Source organism: Rana temporaria, chromosome 2 (genome assembly GCF_905171775.1).
Source record: "Rana temporaria chromosome 2, aRanTem1.1, whole genome shotgun sequence".
Taxonomy (NCBI): Eukaryota; Metazoa; Chordata; class Amphibia; order Anura; family Ranidae; genus Rana; species Rana temporaria.
In genome coordinates this window covers 133,983,560-133,995,875 of record NC_053490.1, presented here as the reverse complement: position 1 = coordinate 133,995,875, position 12,316 = coordinate 133,983,560, and the positions used below count along the sequence as shown (strand labels likewise).

At 43.2% G+C, this 12,316-nt stretch overlaps 1 protein-coding gene and 1 pseudogene across 4 annotated transcripts in view; one reads left to right on the top strand and one right to left on the bottom strand.

The window, feature by feature from the left end:
• Nucleotides 1–3,109: 3,109 nt before the first annotated feature.
• Nucleotides 3,110–12,316, bottom strand: part of SLC39A5 (solute carrier family 39 member 5) — a 73,066-nt gene continuing 63,859 nt past the window's right edge. For all 4 annotated transcript variants that reach the window (XM_040341116.1, XM_040341119.1, XM_040341117.1 and 1 more), the window contains 3 exons: nucleotides 11,615–11,695; nucleotides 5,481–5,671; nucleotides 3,110–3,354 (listed from right to left, as the gene is read on the bottom strand). In XM_040341116.1, the coding sequence (XP_040197050.1) occupies nucleotides 3,211–3,354; nucleotides 5,481–5,671; nucleotides 11,615–11,695 (416 nt within the window). In that variant the 3' untranslated portion in view covers nucleotides 3,110–3,210. The remainder of the gene's footprint in view (nucleotides 3,355–5,480; nucleotides 5,672–11,614; nucleotides 11,696–12,316) is intronic.
• On the top strand, nucleotides 8,750–8,885 carry LOC120929988 (annotated as a pseudogene).

Here is a 12,316-nt window from a genome sequence, read left to right as displayed (position 1 = left end):
TCACGGCTGATCACAGTGTAAACAGGAAAGACCGTTTATCAGCTTTTCCTCACTCGCGTCTGACACGAGTAGAGGAGAGCTGATCGGTGGCTCTCCTGACGTGGGGGGCTGCGCTGATTGTTTATCAGTGCAGCCCCCGCGGATTCCTGCACTGGACCACCAGGGATGCCAACTACACATGGATGACCAGTTATGGCCACCAGGGATATCACAGTGCCCAAAATATGCCAATCGGTGCCCACAAATGGTGCCTGTCATTGCCCACTACTAATTCCTGCCAGATGTCTCCTCATCAGTAATGGCAAGCAGTGCAGCCTTTCGTGTGCATTAGTGCCGCCTATCAATGCCCATCAGTGCTACATACCAGTGCCACCTATCAGTCCCCATCAGTGAAGGAGAAAACTTGCTTATCTACAAAATGTTATAATAAACAAAGAAAAACGTATTTTTTTTTCAAAATATTTGGTCTTTTTTTATTTGTTGCGCAAAAAATAAAAACCCCAGCAGTGATCAAATACCACCAAAAGAATGCTCTATTTGTGGGAACAAAATGATAAAAAATGTGTTTGGGTACAGTGTAGCATGACCGTGCAATTGTCATTCAAAGTTTGACAGCGCTGAAAATGTTCCTGGGCAGGAGGGGGTGTAAGTGCCTGGTATTGAAGTGGTTAATACATTTGCAAAGATTTTAAACAATCTTTTTTCACATTGTCATTATGGGGTATTCTTTGTAGATTTTTTTGAGGAAAATAATGAATTTAATCCATTTTTAAATAAGATTGTAACATAACAAAATGTGGAAAAAGTGAAGCACTGTGAATACTTTCTGAATGCACTGTACTTTCCATTTTGTTAATTCATAAAAAATAAACTTTTAATACTTCTATTGTTGAAAGCATTCTTAATTTACAGCATTTTTTCACAGCTGCCTAAAGACTTTTGCACAAAAGTATAAATTTATTTTGGGTACAGCGTTGCATGACTGTGCAATTACCTGCTAAATAGGCACAATGCTACGAATTTGCCTGGTCATGAAGGGTGTAATATCTTCCGAAGCTGAAGTGGTTAAAGATGCTTTCAGAAATAAAAGTGTTAATAGTTTATTTATATCATTTAACAAAATGGAACGTGATTTGATTTGGATTTCTCTTCTATTTATTTACTTTCCATTTTGGTAATTGATTAAAAAATCTTTAAACACTTCTATTTCTGAAAGCATTCCTAATTTACAGCATTTTTCACACCTACCTAAAACTTTTACAATGATGCTCCCCCCCCCCCCTTTGAAAGCGGGGGGCGGGAGAGAGAATCTTCAGCTGGCTGAAGTTTTCCTTGCAGGACAACAATTTTTTTGCCTTGCTCTAATTACACAACTTTGTTAACGGACATCAGCTTCAGCTGGCCATACACTGTTAACGTTTTTTTTATCAGTAAGCGCAAAAAAAACATATTAAAAACGCAAAATGCACCTGCAATATGCAAACTTCAACCTGCATAGGTGTGAATCAGGCTTAATAATACTTACTAAACTTCGACTTCTGTTGGAACTTCAAAACACCAATTTAAATTTGGCCGGTTCAGCAGGTTCGATTTCAAATGGGCAGTTTAGGGTTTGCTCCCAGACATTGTTGGTATTTGACATCACAAAAAGTTTATAGCTTTCAGTTTTGCTATGGCCATTTGTTTTAATGAGAGACTGCCATGTTCTTTTAGACCATGTGCCCAACCAGTGGCCCTCTGATGTGGCCCGCGATCTGCTCTGGGATGGCTGGTTGGCAAGTCCAGATCGCGGATTGCCGATCTGTCATCCCAGAGCATCAGTGTTGTGAATTAAGCAAGCGGATGCGGAGCAGAGCCGCATAAGCCGATGCTTCCTATATAGCACCGTCTCCTGTCACAGGTGGAGTGATACCAAATATTGGCATATCTGCAGTGATTACTGAGCTGCTTTCAAACTGATCAGCAGATGCACCGATACCTCCATTCGATCCGCTAAAAAAAAAACAGAAGAGGATCCATCCCCTTTCACCTGGGTGGATCAGATCGAAGGGCCCATAGAGTAGAGTGGGCTATGTCTGCTCTCGATATGCAGAGTGGACACAGACCTGTCATCCGCCCGCTCCACTCATTGTGGCCCATGACCGGTTACCAAGTCACTTAAGTGGCCCTCGCTCTTCAAAACTCAAAACTCTTCCTGTGTTAGACAATTAAATTAAGATTCTATGTAGTTAAAATTCCACAAATAAAACAAGCTTAATAGAAAATGTTTTATTAATGGTAGGGAACATGCAGGAGGTTTCATGTTTTTAATAGTCCTACTGCACCAGGCAGGGCACTAGTCATTGTTGTGGGGCTCAAAGCGGCTAAGCTGCCCCTGTAGCCTGCGCTGCCTACAAATAGTTGAGAAGGGTATTTGGCTATTACTCAGGTGATGAGGGTAGAATTGAATGCTGGGGGTGTTGGTTGGGTGCTATGCCTGCAGCCTGTGCAGTGATTGGCCAGCTCGGTTGAGAAAACCTTGTCCATGAAGAGTGTTGGTCCGGGCACAGTCACACCGACCCTTCTCCCTCACCATGTCTGACAAGCCGCAGACCATCGGCTCGCTGAAGATGGTCTTGTGCTGGGGTTCACCTGACATCCTCTGGACACTATCAAGGTGAGACTACTGTGGGGGGTTGGGATGCAATGCAGAGGCCTGTAGAGGGAAGGGAGGGGGGTTTTGTGTAATGATGGGGTAGTGTGAGGAAAGAGGTCCTGTGTAATGATGAGGGTAGTATAGCCCATTTTTATTTTTAATAAGTCCATGTGTGTTTTTTTTGGGGATGTTGGGGTGGAGAGCAAAATTTCAAGGGGGGGAGGGGCAAGAAAATGTTCACCCAGGTTCCAATCAATATTATAGACGGCCCGGGCACCAGGTGACTTAACCTGAGTAAGAGTGATGCATGTCCTGTTCTGCTGTGTAAGAGGTAAAATGGTATAAGGAGTGCTACATAGCTTATCCTTCATAGGTATATATACTACCCTTTTCTATTTGTCATTATGAGGATTATAAAACCTAGTATGTTATGAATTTGGCACCAGTTTACGCTTCCAAAAATGCTATGTCTTGTTTAGAGCTTTGAGGTTTTAGGATAAAAAAAAAAAATCCTAAAATAATGTTTGTTTGCTAATCCACTTGACAGTTCCTGAGATCCGCTGTCCTTCTTTTCTCTATAAATTGAGAAACACCATCTGGTCCTGGAACAGGGCAATGCACAGCATAATTCCACATCCAAACAGGAAGCCAGTACTGTGGAGGACGCAGTCCATTCCTTGGCAAAGATCAGAGCTCTCGCGGTGTAGCATTTGGGGCAGCTGAATACAAGATGACACAATGTAGTTACTGTATGATTTGCTTTGCTGGCTACTTAAAATTATTCATAAAATAGCATTACGATAAAGGTCATTAAAGTGATAGACTAACATTGCTTATTGTTCCCCTTTTCTATGCCAAAAACATACTGGTAGGTTAATCAGATTTCACTCAAAAAGTAGTCCTAGTGTGTGCAGGTTTGCTAAAGGTGTAAGATCCGTCACACAGAGGTGATATGAATGGCTTTATATACCGTACTCTGTAAAGTAGCATAAAATTTGTCAGCACTATCTACAAAAATAAAGTTCTAACCCCCTCTGACACATAAAATGTTTTGGTCCTCACCAGTGTCACCATCTAGAAAACTTTCAGTTCATGGGTTTAGACAAAAAAAAAGAGAATGATATATCATACTATTACAATTTAAAGGCTAAGTTCATCTTTGGAACAGGTTACATTTTCCACCCTACAAAATGGAAGGCGCGCACACCTAGTGCATTACCAATGATAATTTAATGAATTATAAAATCCATAAAAAGTGGGTGCTCACAAAACACAACTCTCAATTGGGCCATAAAAATCACACAGTGTATGCACATGTGCAGCACCATAACAGGGTAAAGCTGACGCGGTTCAGGGGCGCACCGCGGTCCTCAGATCTAGGCTAATGAATTTTATTATTCATTAAATTGTCGTTAGTAATGTACTAGGTGTGCGCACCTTCCTTCCTTCCTTCCATCCACCCAGTCTTGGAATACCAATGTACCTGTTGCCCTTCACTTTTGAAGACCCCTTAGAGCTGGAAGGGATTGTGTGTCTTTTCACATTTTCCACCCGTTTTTAGGGCAGAATATGTAACATGTTGCAGCATCTGCAGACTCCCCCCCCCATCCATTTCCTCCTCCCTGTGACAGAGGGTGGGGGATCCTCACCCTGCACCTGCTGTTATAATTTCAAAACAGCGCAGTTGTGCCAGGCTCCACCCACATGGCTGCGTCATTCACCGTTTCCTGTGAATGAATGCCTAGAAGTACCATTTCGACTGATGGCTCATAGTTCTCAATGAGCTGGTGAGCGCTTTTAGTACCGTATTTTCCGGCGTATAAGACGACCCCCTAATTTTCCAGGAAAAATGTTGGTTTTGGGATATACTCGCCGTATAAGACTACCCCCTTCCTACTAGTCTTTCTGGAAGCTGAGGGTTAGCCAGAACAACCGCTGACAGAAACAACCGCTGACAGAAACAGGCTTCTTTCAAGCCTCACTATGCCATTACATGCCCCCACTGTGCCATTACATGCCCCCACTGTGCCATTACTTGCCCCCACAGTGCCATCACATTACATGCCCCCACAGTGCCATCACATTACATGCCCCCACTGTGCCATCACATTACTTGCCCCCACAGTGCCATCACATTACTTTCCCCCACAGTGCCATCTCTTGCCCCCACAGTGCCATCATTTGCCCCCACTTTCCCCCCCACTGTGCCATCACTCACGTTTTGCAGGCCGGTGACAGTCTCCGTCTGCTGCGAGCGTCCATGATTTCAAAGCCGCGCCATCTTCTCAGCGTGTCCTGTGATTGGCGGAACACAAATTTTCCCAGTAGCGCCTCTGTTCTGTGTTCTGCCAATCACGGATGCCTTCTCATCTCGTCCAAAGATGAGAAGGCATCCGTGATTGGCGGAAGACAGAACAGAGGCGCTGCTGGGAAAATTTGTGTTCCGCCAATCACAGGACACGCTGAGAAGACGGCGCGGCTTTGAAATCATGAACGATCGCAGCTGCACGGAGACCGTACCCGGCGTATAAGACGACCCCCGACTTTGGATGCATTTTTTTGCATCCAAAAAGTCGTCTTATACGCCGGAAAATACGGTACATTAATTTTCCTGCTCTTCGGTAACTGCCTGCCTGTACGAACAGACAGCTATGCTGAGAGTCTGCAGAAGCCTAAGGTTGCAGATTGTGGGTGTAATGCTCTGCAGGGTCCTTACAAAAACATGTGCATTTATTATTTATTCTTCAAATGAAGAACTTATCCTTTAAGGTCAGACATAGATGGGCCACATATAAGCCTAATAAAATTTTCACATGTATGGACATAAAATCAATAAATAGCATACCATATCTACAAGTGCCACATATAGAAATATCCCAGCAGTGGCAGCAAATATCCAGGGAGTTATATGAGTAGAACTCCTACTGGCTACAACTCCAACCACCATTCCCAGATATGAGAGAAATGATGAAATCAGACTGAAGCAAAGCACCCTCTTTACTGGAACACCAGTTTGCAGCAAGACAGCAAAATCACCTAAAAAGAAAAAAAAAAAATTGTAAACTTTTTCTGTAGCGAATAAATGTTTTACACAGATGATTTAAATACATACATCATTAAAGTACTTAATTTGTCATTCACAATCTTTCTGATATCTGTTAAAACATCATTGCAGTTTGGGCGGGATAGCAAAAGATTCCAATAAACAACATAACGCTATATAAATACAGTGGAACCTCGGATTACGAGCATAATCCATTCCAGGAGAATGCTCATAATCCAAAGTACTCGCATATCAAAGCGAGTTTCCCAATTGAAGTCAATGGAAACTAAAAAAAATTGTTCCGCATTGACTTAAATGACATGCAATACCGCATGCAGCCAGAGGTGGAGGTACGCCGGAGAGCCTCGGAAACAGCCGCAAAGGCCTGAGGACAGCTCGCTGACCTTGGCAAACCTCCGAAAGGAGGTTTACAATCCTTCAAGTCAATTCCTGTGAGTGCAGAGTGTCACCACAGAGCCATACACAGGGGTATCTGTTCCTGTAATTGTGCCCCAACTATACTGATCACCCTTCCTGTCTTCGATCATCCTTTCCCCCTGTGTGCCCCTTTGTCATGCAGTCCTGCTGGCTACACCTCCTTTCCATCCCACTGGCTGTCAGCTGCTTGGGGCACACAGGGGGATAATTTCAGGATAGAGAGGGGGGCTGGTAAATATATCATATATAACTGTGTTTATTTCATTTCAGTTTGTGAAGGAAGGATGCCTCTGTACAGAAAGCTCCCTGTTCATTTATCTGGAGTGCAGTAAATTCTGCTGAGAGAAACATTTTTTTGGGGAACTATATCCTCAGTTTCTTTTTCTGTCTCAAAAGTGGGACATCAGGAGTCTGTTTAACCCCCCCGGCGCTGAGCCACAAATGTGCACAATTTTTAATGCATGTTGCGTATCTATTTACTCGTTGTAATATCTTTTATATTTTACAAAAAAAAAAATGGGTTATATATTGTGTTTTTTTTGGGGGGGAAACTGACAGCAAACCTTACCTACTCTTTCCAAAATATATATATATATATATATATATATATATATATATATATATATATATATATATATATATATATATATATATATATATATATATATATATATATATAAATAATGTTTTAAGTTTTAATCTGAACAAAACAAAAAAACAACATAAGAATAAGCTAAACTAATAATAACAAACAAAATATTAATAAGCTAAACTAAATAATAATAAATAAAGTAATAAACAATAATAATTAGTCGTAAATAAAATAATAAACAAAATTATAAGCTAAACTAATAATAATAAGCTAAACTAATGATGGACGTTCCATGTGCAACTTTTCCTGCATTCCCTAAAACTGTTAGTTCACTTATGCCGCGTACACACAATCATTTTTCAGCATGAAAAAAAAAAGTTTTTCAGCATGTCGAAAAAACGAAGTTTTCCCAACTTCATCATTAAAACGATGTTGCCTACACACCATCGTTTTTAAAAAATGATCTAGCAAAGCGCGGTGACGTACAACACGTATGACGGCACTATAAAGGGGAAGTTCCATTCGCCTTTGGGCTGCTTTAGCTGATTCCGTGTTAGTAAAAGACGATTCACGCTTTTTTGTCTGTTACAGCGTGATGAATGTGCTTACTCCATTATGAACGGTGGTTTTACCAGAACGAGCGCTCCCATCTCATAACTTGCTTCTGAGCATGCGCAGGTTTTTTACATAGTTTTAGCCCACACACGATCATTTTCTACAACCCCGAAAAACGACATAGTTTAAAACGATATTAAAAAATGCAGCATGTTCAAATTTTTTTTTGTAATTTTTCAGAACCTGAAAAATGATGTGAAGCCCACACACGATCATTTTAAATGACGTTTTAGAAAAGCTATGTTTTTTTCATGCCGAAAAATGATCGTGTGTACGCGGCATTACTCCCATACACTACTGTAGCGACGAACATCCAGCACTGAAACTATCAGCTCAGACTGGAGCACAGTTCTCATAGTGGGTTGCTCGCTTTATACCCCCTCCATTCATCATTATTTTCACTAAATACATGGCTTTCTGTGATTGAAGGAGAAGCGCATGAACAGTACAATCACCCATCTTCCAGTCACAAAATATATTCCATTCACACATGGGGCACATATTATTAGTAGTAACTTACTCTTATAATGCAGATGTCCAAAAATGTATTTTCTTGGAGTTCATTTTTAATGCTTTTGTCCCACAAGGCGAGTATTGTCCCACAAGCCCATGTATTGTAAAAGCATAGCAGAGACCAAGACCCGGATTCACAAAGCACTTACGCCGACGTATCTCGAGATACCCCGCGTAAGTCTATCTATGCGCCGTCGTATATGTGCGCCGTGCCCACAATCTGAGATACGCCTAAAAATAGGCTTCCACGACCAACGTAACTTGCCTACGCCGTCGTATCGTGGGCGCATATTTACGCTGGGCGCATTTTCCGCTCCGTTTGATTTTCTATGCACATATGCAAATGAGGGCATAATATACGCGGATTGCGTAAGTCGTACGTCCGGCGTAAAGTTATTCAGGGAACACAGCCGTCGTATTTTACGTCGTTTAAGTAGTATGTGAATAGGGCTAGGCGTAGGTTACGTTCACGTCGTAGGCAGTGATTCGACGTATCTTAGGCCGTTATTTCGACGTGATTCTGCGCATGCGCACTGGGATGCGTCCACGGGGCATGCGCTGTACGTTATTCGTAACTTAATGACGCTTAGTCCTTCATTTACATGGGGTCAAGCTTCATTAGCATAGCTCACGCCCAATTCAACCTACGCTGGCTTATACTGAGTAAACCTAGCGTATCTTTAACAGCGACTGGGGGCGAGTGCTTTGTGAACACTGTGCTTGCATCTGTGTGCTGCGCCGGCGTAGCGTATATTAGATACGCTACGGCCGCATAAATTTGCGCCAATGTATGTGAATCCAGGCCCATGACTTTAAATATGTATGCAAATCTGGTGTTCTGACTGTGCTTGCTGCATTTTGCTTGTCAGTGGCTCAAAAAGTACTGCAGCTACTAAACTAGCATCTTTCGATAGCAGCTTCTCTGCCTATTGGCTAAGATCAAGTGTAGTATCTGTTCTTATCAGTTGCCAGTAGGTGGTGCTATGCTAACCGTCCCTAGTACACGCCAAGGTGGAAAGGGATGACGGTTGGCAGATGCTAAACCTGCTGGCGTGGAGGTGGAAGCCTTCTGATTTGGACAAAAAAACATGCGGTCGAAGCTGAGGGGCCGGGCCCCTGGCCTCTGGCCTGGATTTTGTGGTGCCTGCCCCGGTCAGTTGTTCGGGAGAGAACACTAGCTCCTATTTCTGTCGGGGGGAGCGGTTAGTATTTCCCGAACGTGATTAGGAGGGAGTGATGGAAGTAGTGGGAGAAGCCTGCTGATGTGGGCTCTCCCCAATCTCCCAGAGCTCCTACCTTCCTGGCTGGGGTGGGTGCTGCTGGTCCGGGCTGTGGGCCAGGGTCCATCGAAAAGCCTGTGGAGATTGTGCCCCTGGAGTGGCAGTCCAGGGGTGCCGTATTTGCACAAGTGTTTGAGAGGGCACTTACAAGTATGGCACCTTGGTCACATCTCCACAAACACCCTTTTCACACCTGCCGAGCCTTTTAGCTAGGACCAGAGGAATTTTTGATTCCTGGCCAGGGGGCCGGCCATTGTGATACTCAACGGTCACTTTTCACTTCTCCCACCTTCCATCTCCCTACTTTCTTTTTATTTATCCCCCGTGTTTGTCACTTTAATGCCTTTTTTTTGGTTATTGCACGTTTGTCACAGTGTAATTAGTAGGGTGTGGGTCCTCGGGCCTACCCTGAACGTCTTGGGAGTGGGTGGACATGGCCTTCTGGCTTAGTTCGCCTGCTCTCATGGGGTCTCCCTTCAGGGGAGTCCCACCAAATACTCCAGAGAAAGGGGTCTGTCTGGTTTTGGCCAAATGGACCATGTAAAGTACCTCTGGCCCCGTCTGGATCCTAACGCCCTGGGAGATCAGGGTAAGGTCCATCCTAGTGGAGGACGGTGTAACACCCTTTGCACGTTTTGTGTCATTCTTTGTGTGTGTACTTTTTTTGGCACCGGGTGGAGTTTTTGGGTGTGTTTCACATGCCATGGGCTTTTAAAAAAGAAAAAATCTTTAGATAGCAGGAACTTTTCGCTTCATTTAGATTAGTATGTAACGCATTCTGTACACATATTTACATATACATTGCTTTTATTCTATATATTTGCCATAGGCCGTTGCTATCCATAACATTGTATACAGCCAAAGAAAGGAGACTTTAAAGCAGAGTTCCACCCATCTGACTCCTTCCCCCTCCGGTGACAAATATGGCACCTTTCGGGGGGGGAGAGAGCGGTTACCTGTTTTTGACAGGTATCCGTCCCCACTTTCGAGAGATCTCACTCTCATTCCACTAGATCACTTCCGACTAGAAATCGCTGACTGCCGCCATTAATAGTAAAAAAATAAAAAGATTCCATAGTTTGTAGACGCTATAACTTTTGCGCAAACCAATCAATAAACGCTAATTGGGATTTTTTTTTACCAAAAAACATGTAGCAGAATGCATATAGACCTAAACTGATGAAGGAATTCGATTTTTTTTGGATTTTTTTTTATTGGGTATGTTTTATAGCAGAAAGTAAAAAGTATTTATTTGTTTATAGTGCAAAGAATAAAAACCGCAGAGGTAATCAAATGCCACCAAAAGAAAGCTCTATTTGTGACCGCGCAAGTGTCAGTTAACTACTTACCCCCCGGACCATATTGCTGGTCAAAGACCAGAGCACTTTTTGCGATTCGGGACTGCGACGCTTTAACTGACAATTGCGCGGTCGTGCGACGTGGCTCCCAAACAAAATTGGCGTCCTTTTTTTCCCACAAATAGAGCTTTCTTTTGGTGGTATTTGATCACCTCTGCGGTTTTTATTTTTTGCGCCATAAACAAAAATAGAGCGACAATTTTGAAAAAAAATAATATTTTTTACATTTTGCTGTAATAAATATCCCCCAAAAATATATAAAAAAAATTTTTTTTTCCTTAGTTTAGGCCGATACGTATTCTTCTACATATTTTTCGTAAAAAAAATCGCAATAAGCGTTTATTGATTGGTTTGCGCAAAAGTTATAGCGTTTACAAAATAGGGGGTATTTTTATGGCATTTTTATTAATATATTTTTTTTACTAGTAATGGCGGCGATCAGCGATTTTTTTTCGTTACTGCGACATTATGGCGGACACTTCGGACACTTTTGACAAATTTTTGGGACCATTGGCATTTTTATAGCGATCAGTGCTATAAAAATGCATTAGATTACTATAAAAATGCCACTGGCAGTGAAGGGGTTAACACTAGGGGGCGGGGAAGGGGTTAAGTATGCCTGGGTGTGTTCTTACTGTGGGGGGGGGGGGTGGCCTCACTAGGGGAAACACTGATCTTCTGTTTACAGTGTACGAACAGAAAATCAGCATTTCCCCCGCTGACAGGACCGAGAGCTGGGTGTTTACACACACAGCTCCCGGTCCCCGCTCTGTAACGAGCGATCGCGTGTGCCCGGCGGCGATCGCGCCCGCCGGGCACACGCACGGGAGTCGGGGGCGAGCGGGGGGCGCGCGCGCGCGCCTCCGGCGGCGCGCACGCGCCCCCTAGTGGCGGCTATACGATAGGACGTATAGCTACGGGCTTTCGCCCAGGAGAGCCGACCTGCCGCCGTATAATGACGGTGGCTGGTCGGCTAGTGGTTAAAGTAACGCAGTGCTGTATCGCAAAAAAGGGCCTGCTCATGAAGGGGGTGAACCTTCAGGGGCTGAAGTGGTTAAAGGAGAATTAAACAAAAAAAAATTTTAGTTAAAAAGGGCTGAGCGAGCCCAAAATACAGACAGTAATAGTTTCATTACTTACCGAGCTCATGGGGCAATTCATGACAAAACACTGCAATGGTTGTGCTGAGGCCTCCAGATATGCTTGCAGAAAAAGCAGCGCCTACAGAGAAAAGCATATATTAGTTCTGTTTTGGCAACTTCAATTCACCACAGCAGTCCACAGGAAAAATAACAAATTTATGTTTTCTTCCCTGCCCTGGCACATTTTTTTATGGCTGTGTTCACAAGGCCCTTAATCAGCTTAGCAGTGGAAGACTATACTGTGAATTAACTAAAAAAAAAATTGCAGGTATAGAGATTCTGTATGACATTGCCCGATATACTAACGGCCAAAACGAAGGGACACTATTCTGTACTCCTACTCCTGGACCTCTCTGCTGCCTTCGATACGGTTGACCACCCCCTCCTCCTCAAAAAACTCCACACCTTTGGCCTCCGTGACTGTACTCTTTGCTGGTTCTCTACCTACTTATCCAACCGCACCTTTAGCGTTAATTACAACTCTGCTTCCTCCTCCCCTCTTCCATTCTCTGTTGGGGTCCCCCAAGGTTCTGTTCTTTGATCTCTCCTTTTTTTAATCTACACCTCCTCCCTGCTGCTGATGACACTCAAATCTACTTCTCTACCCCTCAACTCACTCCTTCATTCTCCTCACGTATCACTATTTTACTATTAGATATATCAGTTTGGATGTCACACCACTTCCTCAAACTCAATCTAT